The 20,932-nt window shown below is 36.1% G+C and overlaps 1 protein-coding gene across 4 annotated transcripts in view; it reads left to right on the top strand.

The window, feature by feature from the left end:
- LOC150107404 (inositol polyphosphate-4-phosphatase type I A) overlaps nucleotides 1-20,932 on the top strand; it is a 484,038-nt gene that overhangs the window by 62,023 nt on the left and 401,083 nt on the right. For all 4 annotated transcript variants that reach the window (XM_090391868.1, XM_090391866.1, XM_090391867.1 and 1 more), the window contains exon 4: nucleotides 7,444-7,531. In XM_090391868.1, coding sequence (XP_090247994.1) covers nucleotides 7,444-7,531 — 88 coding nt within the window. The remainder of the gene's footprint in view (nucleotides 1-7,443; nucleotides 7,532-20,932) is intronic.

Genomic DNA, 20,932 nt, shown 5'->3' with positions numbered 1-20,932 from the left:
AGCAAATGTAATTAAATTCATAATTAGCCGATAACCAACACTCAAGCTTTCCTACATGCCTAACTCCATAATATGCAGTGTTTCTCATTATGTATAATTCTGGCCTGTTTCTCTAGAAAGATGTTTAGCAGTAGTAGGAAAAAACGTGGTCACCAATAGCTGGTAACTCATATTTAATGCACTTTATATACCTCTGGATGGACTAAAAGATAGTTTAATGTGTGGTTTAAAAGTGATACAAAGCTAAACTGTCTTCCCCTCCTGTATGTGATTAACTCACTCACATTTGTTGATGCAGAGCTCATAAATGTTCCTTATTCCAACTCTTATTCCAACTAAACGGCCTTATTCTACTGACAGTTCTATGAAAGCATTATGAGTAATGTATATACAGTGATACCTCGGCTAACGATGATAATTCGTTCTGGAATCGCATTCGTTTGCCGAAATGTGATTTCCCGTAGGTTTCTATAGAAAATCGTTTAATTCATTCTGTATTCCCTACTATTGAAAGATAAGTTTTATGAAATAGTAAAAAGCACACTATAAAAGGGCAAAAACTTGCCAAAGGCTGAAATGAACAGCTACCCAATTAGATGAAGGAAATTGGAAAGTAGAATGAAAAACTGACAATCTTTACACTATTATACTGTATACATTTTATTAAATTGAAAATATGTACACAACGTTTTTACTATTCTTCCAAATTTTCAAAGTTTATTCAAGGTAAGTCTCCTCTTCTGCAGTAGCTGGCCTCTGTCTCTTTGCTAAAGGAGAAGTCAAAAATCTGTCCAAAGTTGATTCTTTTTTTTCAGAATGTTTTAAAGTGATTCAGACACTTGTCTTCAACCAAGGCACAAAGTCTGTTCATTTCAGCTTTGTTGGGATGCCACTTTGAATAAATGCTATCAAACTTACCTTTTGCATTCACAGCCACACAGAGCGTGCACCGTACTGACACTGTATGAGGCATCTCACTTCTTGCTGTCTCGAACGTAAACAACCCAGTCTGGTTGGTGGGTCTCCCTTATGTGATGTGGTCAGCTCATTTCTTTGTCACACACTTACAGATGGAAAAGATAAGCTCCTGGAATGGCCGTTCATGTTTGCTGCTTTATGTTAGCGCGCACATCCACTAAAACCATATTTGTTAGCTGAGTCCGAAAAACAGCGAAAAAAAATCTTTAGCCGAGGTATCACTGTATATATATATATATATATATATATATCAGACGAATATTCCGGGTGTGCTAGGTGTGCGGTGCTCATCCACGAAATATCGGTATTATCATAATAAATTTAGTTTAATCCTTTATCCATGTGAAAGCAAACAAAGTTTGCGCCTAAAGTATCTTCAGGACTGAGGCAATTCGTGGTAAAGGTGGACCAAACTCTCATCATTCCTTGTCTTAGTATCTCCCATAATGCAAAGCACATTTTATTGCAGACATGTATAATGCTATGCATTAAGGGAAGGGCCACTACCCAGACTGGTTTCAACCTTTATTGAGGTCTCGTCAGTGGGAGTGAGACCCAGAGGTGGTGATACTAAGGCAGAAGCAATGGAGAAGTCATATTTACCTATATGAGTTGCCAAAAGGTGAACCACCTTATTATTAAATTACTCTGGATTTAGAGAAATATGTTGGAAGTTTTTTTTCCCACTTGGTTAGACTATAATAAATTTAGCTTAATCCTTTATCCAAGTGTAAGCAAAGTTTGCGCCGGAAGTAGTTTCAGGACTGAGGCAACTTGTAAAGGTGGACCGAGCTCTCATCACTCCTTGTGAAGAGGAAAAAAACTTCCAACATCTTTCTCTAAATCCAGAGTAATTTAATAATAAGGTGGTACCCTTTTTGGCAACTCGTATAGGTAAATATGACTTCTCCATTGCTTTTTCTGCCTTAGTATCACCACTTCTGGGTCTGGCTCCCACTGGTGAGACTTCAATAAAAGTCGAAACCGGTGTGGGTAGTGGCCATTCCCTTAATGCATAGCATTATACATGTCCACAAGGAAATGTGCTTTGCATTATAGGAGATACTAAGACAAGAAGTGATGAAAGCTTGGTCCACCTTTACCATGAGTTGCTTCAGGCCTGAAGATACTTCAGGCACAAACATTGGCAACTCGTATAGGTAAATATGATTTCTCCATTGCTTCTTCTGCCTTAGTATCACCACTTCTGGGTCTGGCTAACACTAGCGAGACTTCAACAAAGGTTGAAACTGGTCTGGGTAGTGGCCCTTCCCTTAATGCAGGCATGGGCAACCTTTCCTAGTTCGGGGGCCAAATTATCATTCTGTCTCTGAGTCAAGGGCCAGACCAAATTATTAAATAAAATAAATTAATATTAAATGAATTAAAACAAGTTGCTACTTCGTATTTCATTTATTTATAATATAATGCTTTGGTATAAAGCTCTACATAAATTTTATAATATAATGACATAACAATTTAACGTGAAGATTGGCCTTGTACTTCAACTACGAGACTATCAATATTGACGTTAATATTAAGGATAATCACATAGAATTTCGAGGTTTTCGTCCGTTATTCTTGTCCAAATTTTTGATTTATTGTATTTCATCCTCAAAGACAAACGATTTTTGTCTTTGAAAAGGCACGTAAATTTGTATATTTTTCTTCCACCAAATAAAATTTAAAAAAATCCGTCAAAGCAATGTTGTTAAATTGTGATTTTAGCACTAAATCCGCCTGAAACTCAGTAAGTTCCATCTGTAAGTTTTCTGGCACATTATTTACATCAGTATCCATCGGATGAGCAAATATAGCAAATGTGGAGTCTTTGTTTTTGAAGTCGGAAAACCTTGTATCAAATTGCTCTATTAGTGGCTTCAGTTCATCTCCATAACAATTATAAGCGATATTTTTATGAGTTGCTAGAGTAGGAAAATGATAACAATTTTTAGCTCTTATCTGACTTTCCAACAATCTTAGTTTATTACAAAAAGCTTTGACATGTCCATGCAGTTCATGAACCAATTTTCCTTATTTTTGCAATTTAAGATTCAGTTCGTTTAGGTATCCGGTGACAAGGAATGCTAAATTACACACCCACTCATCATCTTTTACTTGGTTAATTGTGTTTCCTTTTATGTCCATAAAATCTGCAATGTCTTCTCTTGTCTCAGATCATAACATTTTAACATTTTACCTTTACTCAACCACCTCACTTCACAATAATAAGACACATCTTCATAATTCGAAAATAGGTCTGCCAAATACTCCTTAAATTGGCAATGATTAAGTGCACGGGACTTAATAAAGTTAATACTGGCTACTACAACTTCCATAACATTTGTGAATTTAATCGATTTTCTACACAGATTTTGTTGGTGGATAATGCAGTGAAAATTTGTTAAATTTTCTGGATGGATCTGTAGTTCTATTGCTCTTTCATGAACTATTCCAATAAATCCCTTCTGTGCACCAACCATTGCAGGGGCTCCATCAGTGCATATGCCAGATAGTGAACTCCATTTAAGCCCAAATCTCTTGAAGACTGTGTTGACTGTTTCAAGTATATCTTCACCGGTAGTTGTTCCTTTTAATGGCCGAAGCGCCAATAATTCTTCTGTGATGTTGAAATCCGCATCAACTCCTCGATTAAATATTGCTAGTTGTGCTGTATTGGAGGCATCGGTGCTGTCATCCAAAGCAATTGAAAATGCTTCCAATCTAGCAATCTTCTCTTTTAAACTTTTTGATATCATCAGCTATAATTTTTATCTGCCGGACAACAGTACGTCTCGACAAACGAATATTCTCACAGCCTTTTTTTTTTCAGGACATATTATACTTGCAACATCCAGCAGACATTCTTTGATAAATTCTCCTTTACCAAATGACTTAGAATGCTTAGCGATTTTTTTGCTTACCACAAAGCTCGCTTTGACAATGCTGTGGTGCTGCTTTGCTTGTTGAACATTTGTTGCTGGGTGTCCAAGTTCTTCTTCAACTTGTGTATTTCATCTTTTCATAGTTGTCCATCAATTTTTGGGTGATCCGCATGTCTCAAAGTAAAGTGTCTCTTCAAGTCGTATTCTTTGTTGACGGATACGGATTAGTTGCACAGCAAACATACAGGCAAACCTTTATTCAGAATAAAATAATAATTCTCTGTCCAGTTGTCTTGAAATTGACGATTCTCTGCATCTACTTTTCTTTTTTTTTGCAATAACCCCTGACATTGTCCCAAATTTATAAGCAATATTCAGAACTGTCAAACAAAACTGTCTTCTACACCGCAGGCACTGCACAGAACACAACATCAATGCAGGCACCGAACAGAACATAATGCAGGCACTGAACAAAGCACAACACTAATGCAAGTACCAACCTGACACATAACACGTTCACACACACGCCGCTAGTCAAAGTGAGAAAGAGACCTTGGTTGGAGAAAACATAGTGTGTTTTGCGCAAGTCATATGACATCAGCTTAATGTGAATTAGTAGAACACACCATGTTTTCTCCCACCGTGAATCAGACAAACTTCGCTGAAATAGATTAGGGCTGGATCAAAAGAAGTAGAGGGCCGGATCCGGCCCACGAGCCAGAGGTTGCCCATATGTGTCTTAATGCATAGCATTATACATGTCCACATGGAAATGTGCTTTGCATTATGATAGATACTAAGGCAAGGAGTGATGATGCTTCATTGTCCTCTTCAGGAGGGTAATAAAGCATTAGTGCTTCATGAAGAAGGCATTTTTCGCTGTGTAAACATTGCATCACATTCGTGTTAATAGCCCAAGTGTGCTTTTGAAATGCATACACCTTCGAGCCCTTTGAAAAGACGTAAAGAGGGCGCAGCAGGTCAAATTCTTAACTTTCTAATATTTTTAAACCGCTGAGAAGGCAGGGCTGAGTGAGCTAAAATTTTGAGCTCACTCAGCACCTAGTGTCTGTGATTGGTTATTGTGTCAACCAATCCAATCAAACGTTGTCACTTGTCATGAGTTGAGTGCTTTTTGTATCTGATGTATATTACAAACAGTTGTTACGCATGTTTTCTGGAACAAAATTTGAAAGTGGATGTTAGGAGAAAAATGCTAATTGGTTTTTCTTTTGCTTGCGCAATATAGCATGTGTTGAGGTTGCAAAGTTTTTTAACAGTATATAGAGACATTTTTATTCTAGTCTTTGGGAACAACAGACAGTAAAAAATATCTATTCCTGAATAAAAATGAATATTCTGTGTATTATAAGACGTTGATCTACAACAAAATACCAGCATATGTGAAATTGATAAGACAAGAGCCACTGATACTAATAGGTTTTTTTTTTTTAATAATGCCATCATAAATTCACTTATTATTGTTTAGAATTTATAGGATCGTGCTGTTAGCTCTACTTAGCAACTTATAGGACACACATATCACAAATGATAATTATTAATTATTTGTTTACCATTAATGAAAGTGTTTCTACTCACACTTATTCTTTCCTATTCTCACGTCTTATAAATGATGATTCACATATTTTTGTCTTGGAGTATTTCAAGTATACCAACGAAATATAGCATTTTCCTTCATTGTTGTTTTCTAATACATCCTAAAACAGATTGTTTCCCCCCACTCTACACAGAAATATTCAAAGTTATCCTGCATTTAATTGCATTGGACCAATTAAGATGAGCGCTGATGCGCAATGCCCTCTCAAAACTTTCATACATCGATAAAATGCAATCACATGGTCACGAGCATCTGCAGGGGGGGGGAGGACGTGGCACTTCCCCTCGGGATCGATTAAAAAATTCCACAAATTATAATCGTAAAATTGATTGAGATATGTAATTTTACACCCTCGACTCTGAGAATGCTTTGTCTGTCTTAAAATTTTATTATGGGTTGGCCTTTTCGGCACACTGCAGTGTAGCCATAGAACACGTGTTCCTGTTTTTGGTTCATCTTTTTCTGATTTGTGAACAGTGACCAATTAGTTTGCCCTCTGTGTCTAGTGAGTTACTGAGTGAAGTATGAATTGTAAATTTATCGTGAAACAAATTTAAACAGAAAAATACATTTTTAAAAGGTAAATGTATGTAATTTAATATTATTTTATTTGTTAGTTTTATGATTTTTTTGCTTTTAAACTGAAATAATTAAATTTAGGATTAATTAATTAGTTGATATTTAATAAAATATGGCGGTCGATTTTTTTATATATGAAATTATGCTAAAAACTATTAATTCTGAATTAACTTTTTTTTTCCCGAGAATTTAAGATTATTAAAATCGATGCAAAATGAAAATAATGTATTTATAGTTTACATCGACAAATAATTACATAAAAAAAGACATTTATTGATGTAATTATTTAATTAATTCAATAATTATAAAAATTTATTGATGTAATCATTTGTCTCCAAGCTTTCCCCCCCCCCCCCTTGAAAATTTTCTGCAGAAGCACACCCATGCATACGGTTAAATTGACGTGAAATTTGTATCGCTGGTTGCATAACCCACATGACAGCACACCCAACCCAAATGAGCATGCAATGCCACTGATATATATATATATATATATATATATACTCTCACAAAATCTCACAAAAAAGGCCTAAATTGCATTGAAAACTTAGGCATACGTTCCATAATTTTCTAAAACCACATAAAACCGAAGCAATGAATTAAAATAAACCTAAAATCGCATAAAAAACGTTTATAAAAATTCAGGAAAATAAGAATGCCTAAGTTGGTTGTAAAGCTTTATTCATTTAATTTTATTGAAGTAATTTTTTTTTTTTTTTTTACATTTTGTTATCAGAATTATCATTGCTATTAGACAATATTCGGTGACGTTTGCGAACTGGTGCAAAATCACTTTCATCACCTGAAGAGATAGCACATCAGATCTCTATGGTAAAAGCGATGGTTCTTCACAAACAGAATTAGCTTCACCCTCGTTCTGTGCTGATTTTTTTTCTTCTGACAATGTAATCAGTGATTAAACTTTGTGATGATGATTTCACTAATTTTTTATACAGCTCGATATCCAGATCATACAGTTCTTCAGCTCACGTTGGAATTTAAAGGCTTGTTCAGAATTTGTGTCATTAACAAGAAAATGATTTTCCAATTTATTGCACAGTTCAAGACATGGTAAATCCAAACTTGGTAATTTTTCAAGTAATTTCAGGCTTTCAATAAGCAGGATAATAGTTTTGTAGTGGGTGGTGAGATTATTTACCAGCTTCCATCATGTATGAATATTTCATTATCATTTTTGTTAAAATAGTTGTAATTGTCAAAAAAAAAAAAAAAAAAAAAAAAAAAGTAAGAAATATATATAAATTCCCCCCCCCCCATTGATGGCGAAGTTTTTGGGAAAAAAAAAAACCCTAAACTAAAATTTATTATTACTTTATTTTTATTACTTTATGATCTTTAATGTGTTTTGTATTTGCACATTAGTATTCAGAACCAGTTGGAGTATTTGTTTTAGAGCAGTGTACTGTGTGCTTGGACAATAGCAGTGAGGTTCCATGCTCATTTACTTTAGGTAAGAGAGTTTTGTGATATTACAATGTTAAATGTTTTAAATATAATAACATACCTTTAAATATGTTTTTTGAACAAGTCATTTCAATTTTGAAAATGGAGACCAACATTTTAAATATTTTTTTTTTTGTGGTACTGAAATGTATAAGTGAGACACGAGTAGCTGATCTTTTTTGTGACATTACACATGACCAAAAGTCATCCAGTATTACTATTGGAAATTGTTTATTTTGCATGTGGAGCACCAAGTTGACCAGTTAAAAGGTATGTTCTAGTTTTTTAGTTAAAATGATCTTACTCTCCAGTATTTAAAAGTATAAATGAAGATCATATAACTCTGCTCTAGAGACCGAAAGCATAAATTTTTTCAAGGCACTTCAGGTCTTCATAGGTAAGTAGAGTGGTGGTGGTTTCATTCCGTCAAGTGAAATTCAGCCACCTAAAGACATTCACACATCCATGCCCATTGTAGAATTTGAATCCATGGCCTCGTATTTGGAGAACTGTCCTCTTCTATCTACATGGCAAACCATTCTAGATTATTATATGAGGAGCAGTTGACTTCTCTGTGAGTCTCTCAAAGTATCCATAACAGTAGAAAGCTCACTCAACAATTATAGGGTCTGCCTCTATAGTGTATTAGAAACAATTGTCCAAGAATTTGTAAAATATTGGTCATCAGCCATTTTTTTTGTCATTGCATTACTTTTTATTATTTTATTTGTCAGACCTGTAACTTTTATTGTTTATAATAAATTCTCAATTATATCTTTTTTTCAACTAATCAAAAGCTTGATTATTTGAAAAAAAGTAAAATATTTTCATCATCAATCCTGACATGTAACCTCAAAGTGTATACAATATGCTACAGTAGTACTGCATAATTATGTTGACTTTATTACTAGCTTCCTGTTCAATCATTTTCTTCCAAATGAATTTGTTATTTGTCATTTTGGTTCTAAAGCACTACTAACTGCACCAATCCATCTAAATCTTAGTCTTTCTCCAATTTTTTTCTTACCATAATAGAATTCAATTTGTATTTGTTTTGTATTTATATTTATTATTATTATTATTACACCCTCCATGGAGTCAGCAGACTCATTGTGGGAGGATCATTCAACTGGCCACATATTTATCATACCGAATCTTAAAATCCTTAACACTCTCTGCGTTAACATGTTCTGTTAATGTGAGTATCATTCACCCGCAATTCTCCATGTAAAAAATCTACTCCTCACCCTCTTCATCAACAGTACATAACTTCAGGGATTGCTTCTAATTCTCTGCCTCTCACTTTTAAAGACAATTTAAATTATTATTACACCTTCCATGGAGTCAGCAGACTCATCGTTAGAAGTTCATTCAACTGACAACATATTTTTCATATAGAATCTTAAAATTCTTAACACTCCTTGCATTAACAATCATTCTGGTAATGCATTCCATTCACTGACATGTCTCCATATAAAAAAATCTACTCCTTACACCCCTTTTCACCACACTTTTACATAACTTCCAGGGATGACATTTAGTTCTTCCCCTCTCACCCTCTACTCTTTTTATAATCCCCTCTGGATTAATCTTATAAAAAAAATCTTTCACTAACTTAAATGTCTCTATCTTATCACCTCTTTTCCTCCTATCCACCAAACTCTGTAATCCATATCTCTTCTCTCTCTCTCTCCCCATAGCCAGCATTCCAAAGTCCTGACATTGTCTTAGTCACTTGCCTCTGGACCCTCTCCAATGTCTACACACCACATGAACCAGGTGACCAGATTTGAGCACAGTAGTCCAAGTGTGGTATGACCAGTTCTTTATACAGTGGCACAACTATTTCCTTATCCCTACATGTTAGAGTACTTCTTATCATATCAGCACTACAATGTGTAGCCTTTGCAACACTAGCAATATGCCCTCTAAACTGAAGATATCAGTCTACTGTCAACCATCACTCCCAAATCTCTAATCTCATCCACTTCCTGCAGTACGGCACCATCGATATGGTACACAGCCTTATATTTCTGCACTCCAAAATGCAACACCTTTGCACTTATTGATGTTAAAACTACAACCCCACTCCTTTGTGCAAGTAAAAAGTCTGTTCAAATCTTCATGAAGGGAATTAACATTAGTAGTGCTACTTATAATTCTTCTGAACTTTACATCATCAGCAAACAATTGAAGATACCCAGTCAGTTCTACATGATTTACAAACAGGTTAAACCTGAAGAGCCTAAGAACAGAACCCTGGGGGCATGCCACCGGTTACCCTCCTTTTTTGAGACACTGCTCCATCATACACAACCTGCTGATATCATTCAGAGAGTCAATCTGTCTGAATCCATCCATCTAACCAATATACTATCTGTTCCCATCCTCTGCAGCTTATACACCAACTTATCGTGTAGTAATCTATCAAATGCTTTTGCAAAGTCCAAGAATATCACTGTATATGATTCCCCCCTTATCTTTTTACGTTGAGCCCATACATGAGAGGTTGGTCGATCAACCTATAGTACGTTAGTACCGTATATGGGTGGTGGGTTGGGAAAAGAGAAACTTCTTTACATTTGATTTAAAAACCTGTATATTGTATTCCTTGGGAAATACATCAGGGAGAAGACCGTTCTACAGTACAGCAATAGCAGGGATTAAAGAGGAGGAAAAGAAACTTGTTCTGTGTGTATATCTAACACACTTGTTACCTTATCATAAATTGCAAGTAAATTGCTAAAACAGGAATTTACCCTTTACAAATCCATGCTGACCATCATTAAGAATGCTATGTCCATCAACCCAATCGTATTCTATTCTTTACCAATCTCTCTAACATCTTGACCACAACCACAGTTATACAGACTGGTTTATAGTTGGAGACTCCTGTTCTAGAACCATGCTTGTGGAATTGTACTATTTTGCCTTCTTTCCACTCCTTAGGAACCATGTCCACTGCAAGACTTTCATTAAATAACCAGGTCAAGGGCATAATCAATTGTAGTACACATTCCTTAAGCATATGTGGTAATATGTCATCCATTCCTACAGCCTTATTAACATCTAACCTAACCAACATCTGATACACCTCTGATTCATTCTTTCACTTCCAATTCTCCTAATACTTGCCTCTTTTCTGTATATTGCATAGTATCATTTATACCAGTATGATATATGCTGATAAAGTGCCCATTCAATAATTCCACTATATTCTTTGCAGCTGTTATTTTGCTGCCATGACTATCCACCAGTGTTAACCTGCCATAATTATTCTTTCTCTTTCTTGCCATATAGCCCCACTCCTTTCTCCAAGCTAAATGAACGTGGATTAATCCAAAAAAATCCCCTTACTAATTTAATTGTTTCTATCATATCACCTCTTTTCCTTCTATCACCAAACTCTGCAATCCACATTTGTTTAAACTGTCTCCATAGCCAATATTCCAGAATCCTCATATTGTCTTAGTCACTCATCTGTGAATCCTCTCCAACATTTTCACATCACAATGAAAACCTGGTGGTCAAATCTGAGCACAATAGTCCAAGTGCAGTCTGACCAGTGCTTTATACAGTGGCACAACCACCTCTTTATCCCTGCATGTCAGAGTACTTTTTATCATAGTGTCAGTATGATGTGCAGTATTTGCAATACTTGCAATAGGTCCTCTAAACTTCAGTCTACTGTCAACCATCACTCCCAGATCTCAAATCTCATCCACTTCCTGCAGTATAGTTCCATCAGTATAACACACAGCCTTATATCTCATTACTGCAAAATGCAACACCTTGCACTTATTAATATTAAAACTACAACTCTACTCCTTTGTCCAAGCTAAAAGTCTATCGAAATCTTCTTGAAGGGAATTAACATCAGCAGTTACCTTATAATTTTCCCCAACTTTGCATCATCAGCAAACAACTGAATATCCCCAGTCAATCCACATGAAATGTCATTGACAAACAAGTGTAACAGCAGGTGCCCAAGAACAGAACCTCCAGATACATCACTGGTTACCCCCTTTTTTTTTTTTTTGAGACACTGCTCCATCATATACAACTTGCTGGTATCATTCAGAGAGCTAATCTGTGCTTCATCTAACCAATATCCTACTCTTTCCTGTCCTCTGCAGCTTGTGCACCATCTTATCGTGGAGTAATCTATCAAATGTTTTTGCAAAGTCCATGAATATCACCATATATGAATCTCCCTTATCCAACACACTTTGTTACCTTATCATAAAATGTAAGTAGATTGCTAAAACAAGACCTACCCTGTGTCCATCAAACCAATCCTGTATTGTATTTCTAACCAGTCTCTCCATTACCTTGACTACATTTGCAGTTATACAGACTGGTCTATAATTGGAAACTTCTGTCCTAGAACCATGCTTGTGGAGTTGTACTATTTTGTCTTTTTTTCCCTACTCTCTAGAAACTGCAATGGGTATATGGGTAGTGGGTTGTATGGGTAAATATTTTGCCCCCCACAATTCTTTTGCCTCTAATTCTCCTAGCACTTGCCTCCATTCTATGTATTGCACAGTGTCATTTACACCAATATGATATACATTGATGAAATGCTAATTAAATAATTCCACTATGTCCTTTGCAATGGTCACTCTGCTACCATGATTATCCACCAGAGTCAGCCTGCAATTATTTTTATTCTTGCTTGCCATATTGCAGAAGAATTCCATTGAATTATCCTTGGCCTGACTAGCCGGTCTTCTCTCATACTGCACCTTTTCTTTCTTTACTATGCTTGTTGCTATCCTAGCCTGCACTTTATACTCCTTGGGGGATCTGTATGCAGTTATACATTGTTTGTGTTAGATACTACTTTATGAATTCCCATGCACTGTCAACATATTTTTTGCACAGCTCATCTACCCAACATATTGTTACTATTTGACTACATGTCTTTCCATAATCACCCACTTTATAATTCCCTCACATATCATTTTTTGGCAATAACCTTTTCTTGTTTCATCAATTCCTAAACAATTCTTCATGATCACTATCACCAACTGGTGGCAGTGTTAATACCTCATTAACAACCACATCTTGTGACAATATCACCAAATCCAACACTAAGACTTCTGGTTGCTTCTGTCACATGCTGTATTTATTCCTCCGAAATTTAACAAATTCACTCTCTTTGTTTTCATACACTATTTCCTCCTCCTCATTTACATTTTTTAAATTAAAGTCTCTGTTAGAATCAACTTCTTTTTAATGTCCAACCAATTTGCCTAAACATTTCACAATCATTATTCTCTACATTCCCTGGCCTATAACAATATCCTATTAGATATACTAGCCTGTTAATTTCAACTTCACACCAAAGAGATTCAAAGTCTTCACATGTACTACCCTTTTCATCTTCCACTCTTTGTGGACACAATTCCTCAGTGATCATTAACAGCCCTCCCCCTCCTCTTTTCATCTTCCTATCCTTCCAGAAAATTGTATATCCTTTCATTTCTATTCCCCACAGTGCATTATTCAAGTTTCACTATACCAATTATCTTTAGTTGTACTGACTCAATCAATGCAACAAGCTCAGCCCCTCATTTTGAATACTCTTTACATTTGTATACAAACATAAGAGTCCACTCTCTTTGAGGCTATCTCAACAAGAACAACATTCTCTCATCTAGCGACTATACCATACTGCTCTTCATCTTACTACTCCTGTTTCCCTGATCCCGATTCTGATTGCCATTCAACCATCTATCCCTTTATGCATTGCATTACCTTTGTCCTGTTGCAGTCACATCTTCAACCGCGTATCCATCTTCCTCTTGCCTTACAGCTTGTTTGACTGTGCTACCCTGCTTAACAATTGCCATTTGATCATTAGCAATACTAACTTCTTGATTCTGTGCCTTCTCCACAAACAGCAGCCTCTCTAACACCAAATCTATTCAAATGCAATCCATCAATCTTAAGCCATTCTTAAACCAACTTTCCTTCAAATTCACTCCATAGATTCACAAACTGTGAACCCCCTATGCCTTATACAACTCAGCCATCTCTGCTTTCTTTTTCAGCTCACTATTATCATATCTGGGCAACATCCTAATGACTTTCCATACAGCACTATTATACTTTACCTTTTGCAACAACTGCCTCAAGTCCCTATCAGCATTCTTTTTTTCATCATCTGAGTCATTCATGCCTACCACTAAATCTGATGCTTGCTCTTTCCTTCTCTGTAAAGCATCAGTTATTTATTTCAGTGTTTTACCAGGAAAGTATGCTTTGCATACTTTCCAGATGCTTCATTTCACTTTTAATTTTCATCAACTCTTGTTCTAATCTCTTCCTCCGTTTCCTTTGTTATCATTACTAACACTTGCATCTGATTTCTGTTTACTATCGGTGACACTAGCTCCTATTTCAAAATGCTGTAACTTATCATTATGCTTTTCACATGCATTAATATTTTTGTTCACCCTAACTGTCCACAAATATTTCACATTTTTTGATGCATACGTAAAACAATTCTCACAGTGCATCCATTGTGAAAAATCTAGGTAAAACTTGATCTTTGTACCGAAGCTTTCTATGCCTAAGACATGCACTTCCTTATGGATGCCATTGTCAGAAAGCAGTAGGAACACAAACAAGTAGCAAAATTACAAATGAACCAAATTACAAGAAACACTGTGGAAGAACACTTGTATCCAACATGAAAAAATGTCGTACAATTACATGAATGAAGCCACACTGTGAGCTACTTAAAACACCATTTATTTTATTTTTTTTTTAATTTTAAATTTTTTTTTTTTAAGCTCACTTCAGATGTACTGTTCAGAGCTGGGAGACTCACATATTTGTAGTTTTCCTTCAGTATGAGGAACCATTTTTGTTTAGTCTTTGCAATTTCAAGGTTCTGATGTGTTTTGAGATTAGTGCATATGTATAATAGGCAAGTTTTATTTATTTATTTTTCTTTTTTTCAATAAAATCTTAAAAATAATCAAAAGTAAATTATTTATTCAATTAGTAACAAATAATATATTTCTATTTGTTAATCTTTTCCTATCTCATTCAGTTTTAGTGAGTTCCTTTATAATATTTTCATTTTTAAAGATTCTGACATTGATACTATGTTTATGCTTGCTCCTAATTTTTCTCAGACTTCTGATATGAGTAGTCTCTCTCTCTTGCCTTTGACAAACTATTTTATGGCTAATTTCTTTCTTATTCCATATAAGTTTATTCAGCTGACTTCTCACCTTCCAATTTTGAATGTTCTTATTATCTGTTGCCATATTTAATAACTGAAATATTTTACTTGTTCTATAAGTTCTTTATTGAGAATACAATTTATGTTTTTCATGTTTTCTTAGTTTGTTAAATCACTTATTCAGGAGTCAAAAATTCCTGAAAACTTGCATTCTATTGGGTTATTTAGGTGTATAATATCATCTATAAAATAAAGAACTGAGTTTAATATCTCTAATTTTCATGTTAGGTTTAATACCACTTTTTTCATGATTATGATCCATTTAAATCAGTGGTTCTCAAACTTTTTTTTTGTTCATTGTACAGTGTTCTTTGCTGTGAGGAATATGAGTAATCATTTTTGCTCATATTCCTCAGTCTTTTGCAATTTTAAGGTCCTAATGTGTTTAGTGGTTAGTGCATATGTACAATAGGCAAGTTTGTTTATTTTGCTTTATTTCAATACAATTTTAAAATTAATTAAAAGTAAATTATTGATTAAATGAATAACAAATAACTTATTGATAACTTTTAATAAATTAAAAGTTATAGATAAGTTCTGATTAAATGGAAAAAGGTGAATGATGAGCCAGTGGCAGAAAGCAGCAGTATCAAACGTGAGAAATACCAATTGCAAATATAGTTCTATACAGTCTGTCCAGAGTGTGCCATCCCAGTCAATATGAAGGCAGTAAAATTTTAAAAATATTAAAGTAAAAAATCATCACTTGGCAGGAAAAAAATACAGATCTAGCATTTGGGGAAACAACTTTTTCCTTACCTTTTCATTGATATTAGGTGCATATATGTCTGTGACAAGATATATGTTTTTGTCACAGAAATCAGTTTTTGTAAAATTGACATAAATAAATGAATCATCATGTGTTCATTTCTACAATCAGAACTCCTGTTTTTTAAAGTACTAGCTGTTGTTTGCTCACTTTATTGTGAAATATGTTTATTCCTCTTTTATAAAATGTCACTAAATACAGAAATTAAATTGCATTTAATTTGCAAAAATAAATTCAGTCACACAAATTAAGCGAGTTGCTAGCAATAACTGTCATTTGTGCATTATGGAGGAAAAAACTTCCCATTTTATAATGCAAACTTTGGTTTGCTGTTATTTCACCTAAACACAAGAAAATAAAAGCAATGTTTTTGCACCTCAGCTTTTTTTGTGTGTGTGTGTATTCATTTGGCATAAGCATTCCATATTTTGTATGAAGCTAAGATTTCGTATTCCAAACCTTTTTTTCATTCCATTTCTTTGTTTGTTTTTCTGTATTTATTATAAATTAATAATTTCTTTTTTTTAATGACATTCTCAAGATGCTACCAACAGTACTAGTATTGTGATAATGAAATTCACATATCTTACACACAATGGTGCCACTTTAACACACTTGGGCATCACTCTGGGGGGGGGGTCTCTATTATTTGAAAAAAAAAAAAATCTACTATCCTAAGATGCTTTTCCAAGGTATTTGGATAACACAGAGGCCATTGTATTATGAAAGATGTAAAGGAGAAGAGCAAGATAGTTAAAGATTGTGAGTTTTGTCAAGGCATGATAGCAATGAGTTGGGAATAAGAGATGTGTGACTTGATGAATAGGTTGTGTAGAAAGAATGATGCATAGTATGTTGATGTATGGAATGTGTTTGATAGGAGAAAGGAATTGCATCAGTAGGACAGGTTGCATTTAAATGGATTTGAAATCAAGACTGAACAATAAGGAGGAGATGTCAAAGCTGACCATTATGTCAGTATGTTGGAATAGGAGAGTATAACCTGATGATAAAGATTACAGGTTACTTTTATCCTATTGATGACTAGTCATTGCAATAGTAATCCTGCTCAGTACGAGAGGAACCGCAGGTTTGGACACTTGGTACATGTGCATAGTCGAGTGACCGTGGGATTATGACTGAACACCTCTAAGTCAGAAGCCCATCTAGCCACTGCAACGATACCGTTCATGCCTCACGCGATAAAAGGCAGCGCTAGCCGGAGTTGCTTTCGTACTGTCACAGTGCGATCGCTCTGGCAATGAGGCCACTAGAATGGAAGCATCAAGGCAGCTGTTGAGACTATGCGGCAGCTGCTTCCTACACCGCACCATTCAGGTGTGACGTACGGGCACCAAATCGTCCGCAGACAACCTAGGTACTGGTCTGGGTGTCATGCTTAGAAGAGCAGCCACCATATTGCGATCTATTGAGACTCGTTCAGAACAGCTGTCACTGCCTCTGCACTCTCATGCTGTGGCAGAAAGCGGCTCGGCTGGCTTTGAAGTGGGCTGTTTTATGTGTGATGGTGTGTTGCCAGTATAGTGTGTGAGCTCTTTGGCCAAATGTTTAGCTAATTTGTATGTGGGGGAATCAATGCCATCCACTATGGGATGTAATGGCACATTTTCTTTATGTATTTTTGGGAGTCCGTAAATACGGAAGGGGGGGGGTATAGAGTTAAACGGCCTTAATCTGTTGGTAATGTCTACAGGCCAAGAAATGACTTTCTTAAGGAGCCTGTGAGGTTCTCAAGGAAACTTTAGAGCTAATCCAAGCTAAATTTTCTCCCAATATCTCAGCCCTATTTCAGTTCACAATGAACTCAGGCTATTTCGTTTGGCAGGGAAAATTCTACAAACAAATAGAAGGGACAGCCGTGGGTTCATCACTCTCCCCACCCTTGGCCAATTTCTTTATGGAGACCTTTGAAGAAAAAGCCTTAGCCTCTGCCCCACAAAAACCAACCATATGGCTTCACTACCTTGATGATGTGTTTGCCATTTGGACACATGGCTCTAAAACACTCCTGACCTTCTTAACACACTTAAACAACCAACACCTCAGAATCAAGTTCACCCTGGAAAAAGAGGAAAACAACAGCCTCTCTTTCCTAGACTCACTAGTCATCTGCAAGCCTGATGGGACCTTGGTTTTCTCAGTTTATAGAAAACCCACGCATACAGGCAGATACATTCACCAACAATCCCCCCCCCCATCACAACAATATGGAGTGGCGAAAACACTATATAACAGAGCTAAACTAATCTGTTCTAACAACATGGCCCTAAACACTGAACTAAATCACATCCTCCACACTTTCTCAGCCAATGGCTACCCCCCCCTCCCAAAAAAAATCCAAAAAATATTAAAACCTACAACCCCCCCCCCCTCCACAACAAGGAGATTACTCTAAATCCATCACCATTCCCTACATCCGAGGCATCTCGGAAAAAAATTACCAAAATCTTAAAAAAAACATGACCTGACCTTCTGTTACAGGCCATACAGAAAATTGGCATCCCTTATCCGCTCCACTAAAGACCAACCACTTCCCCTAGACCTACCTGGTGTATACCAGGTCCCTTGCAGCTGTAAACTGTCTTACTTTGGCCAAACAGGCAGGACAGTGAATATCAGAATTTCTGAACACGAGGACTACATCCGTTTTCACAAGTACAGCCATTCTGGTCTTGCAGACCATGCTCTGGATACATGCCACAGAATACGCTGGAAAAAAGCTATAGTAATACACTGTAGCAAATACAAATTTGAAAGACTATTTATGGAATCAGCCTCAGCTCTAAGAAACTCTCCAAACCTCAACAAATTTGGTTGTATGCAACTGCCCCAAATTTGGGAGGCTTACATCAGCAGACCTTCAGCCCAACGGCCAAGAACACCTACTTAGCCTGCTAAAGGGCACCATCAGGACTTTCAGGAGAATGATAGCTTTCTCTTCATTCTCAGTTACTGTGTTGTAGTGCCTACATGCACGTGCCTTTTTTTTGTAAGTTCCTTTTGAAGATGGCAACGTGACATTGCCAAAATATCAGAAATATTTATTAAAGTATAATTTAATTTATATTCATATCTACGTTGTTCAATTCCTTAAGTAATTTAATAATAGTAGGATGATGTACAACTGATGTGAGTAGAGATGTACTAGTATCTTGGTTGCTCACCAAAGAATGGTCATTGAAGGATGCAAGGGGTACCTGCACACCTAAGGAGATATTTCACATCATAGCTTCCTAATTCTGAAATAGAAACTGTGTGAAGTTGTATTCTCAACTCCAGAAGCATCAGCAATAAGGGGAGGAGTTGTGAACATTGATCACTATGACTTGCCAGAAAATTATTGGCATAGTGAGATTGGTTGAATAAAAGAGATAAGGATATGGTACAGAACCTGATGGCTATTGTATTTTCAGGGCAGAAAGATAACAGGAGAGGAATGTTGCTGATAATAGCAGAATTGTGATAAACAGGAGCAAAAATTTGTAATCAACTAGAGGAAGATTGTGAGAGTTAGCACATTTAAGGCTATCTGGTATGAAATGAAGATCAGTGGGACAGAATAATATAGTTTGTTGCTGTTAATAGGCCTAGGAATGCAAAGGAAAATAGAAAAAATGTCATTGCAAATTAGTTTACTGAGTGGAGAATAAGTAATCATTATTGGAGATTTTAAACTATTGGGATATAGATTGGAAGGAAGAAAGTGCACATAAGAGGAGGGAAATATAATTTTGGAGCAGATGAATGATGTGATGAAAGGAATCCAAGGTTTGAAAGTGTTTTATCTGTTTTGTGATATCCTCAGAGGATTTACCTATAAAAGCTAGCCACTTCATTCTCAATTTGGGAAAGTGGTGATAGAGCTTTAACCTGGGAGGTGGCCAGGCATATAAAGATTTCAGTTAAGAAGTGGTATATGTAACTTCAGAACAAGTAGTTACGACAAACTTGAAAGATGCCTTGTAACAGTATGATGATGATGGTTGAGAAAAGATGGGAAGCAGTCAATGAGTGTTTCAGTATTATACTCCATTTCCAATGTTAGGCAGATAAATCTTGTGGGGAGTTAATGGATTAGTAATTTCACTATCTCATCAGTTGACTAACAAAATGAACAGATGAGACTGGAAGTTTATTGCTAATTGCTTCAACATTACCAAAGAGAAGGCAGTGGTTTTTCTCTACAAAATCTTGACTGGAGACAGAAAAAAGGTTGAGTTCATCATTATGACCAAGACATAAAAATTCAGACTATGGAATATCACCACCCTATTTCACCAAGGTCCAAAATGTTCAGACTCACCCTTTCACTGGAAACTGTATGCTGTCTTTTGGGATGGTGGAGGTGTCATTCATCAGTACTATATGGTGAAAGTTAGAACAGTAAATTCACAAAGTTGTGTGAAAACCATGAGAAAGTTCAAACAGTGAATTAATCATGTTAAGGAACAGCCATTGCTTGGTGGTAGATCATCACCTGGTGAAACACCACCTCCCTGCTTATTTGCTTGAAGTGGCAAATGCTATGAGTAGGGGTTCTGGCCTCAATCCCCCCATCTCAATGCAGTGTGAGTGATACCATTCAAGGACATGGCTGACATACTTAGAGACCCAGACCCTCTCCCATTTTGTGGGTACAGCAGTTAAAAACGGTTGTGACACAGGCTGGCTTCCAGATAGTATACAGGCCTGAACCAGTCAGTAACAAGTCATGAGTATTCTCAGCCAACTGGTGAAGAATCCCACTGCCACATACTCAGCCTCCCTCGTGCTTGTGAGGGAGTCTGAGTAGTGGGATGTGGGAAGCACTGTCAAGGCCGCGGAATGGCAAGGAGACTAGTTGCTTTCTGTATAGTATCATGTTCATGAATCTATCTTTCCCCCACTGTATGTCCACACTCTTTCTTTTCATCTAATAACAAACTAAAAATGAAAAATGAAACAGACATACAATGATGGTAACATAATAAATCTCTCTCAACAACCAGTTCATCCAAACAATTCAAACCAAACACAATATTCCAAACTTACCAGGATCTATGGTATCTTTTTTTAACTAGTTCTCCTTCCAAACACACTCTAGAAATTACCTCTCCTCTTGGCAACTCGGACTACAATTTAGTGCAAGTTCCAGTCTCATAGAACATCCCTTCACAAACATCCATGGCATAAATTGCAACATAAAGAATGTTCATCACCACTTACAGATATCTAAACTAGACCTTCTTCTTTTAACAGAAATCCAAATTACAATTACATCAACCACAGTTCACCTTTAATGCCCAAATTATACTCTTCATGATTCATTTTGCCACAAAGGTGGTGCCTATGCCTTTGTACGTTCTAACATTGCCTTC

The sequence above is a fragment of the Typopeltis vanoorti genome, chromosome 4 (genome assembly GCF_054136105.1).
Source record: "Typopeltis vanoorti isolate ZY-2024b chromosome 4, IOZ_Tvanoo_1.0, whole genome shotgun sequence".
Classification (NCBI taxonomy): Eukaryota; Metazoa; Arthropoda; class Arachnida; order Uropygi; family Thelyphonidae; genus Typopeltis; species Typopeltis vanoorti.
This window is presented reverse-complemented; position numbering and strand designations above follow the sequence as displayed.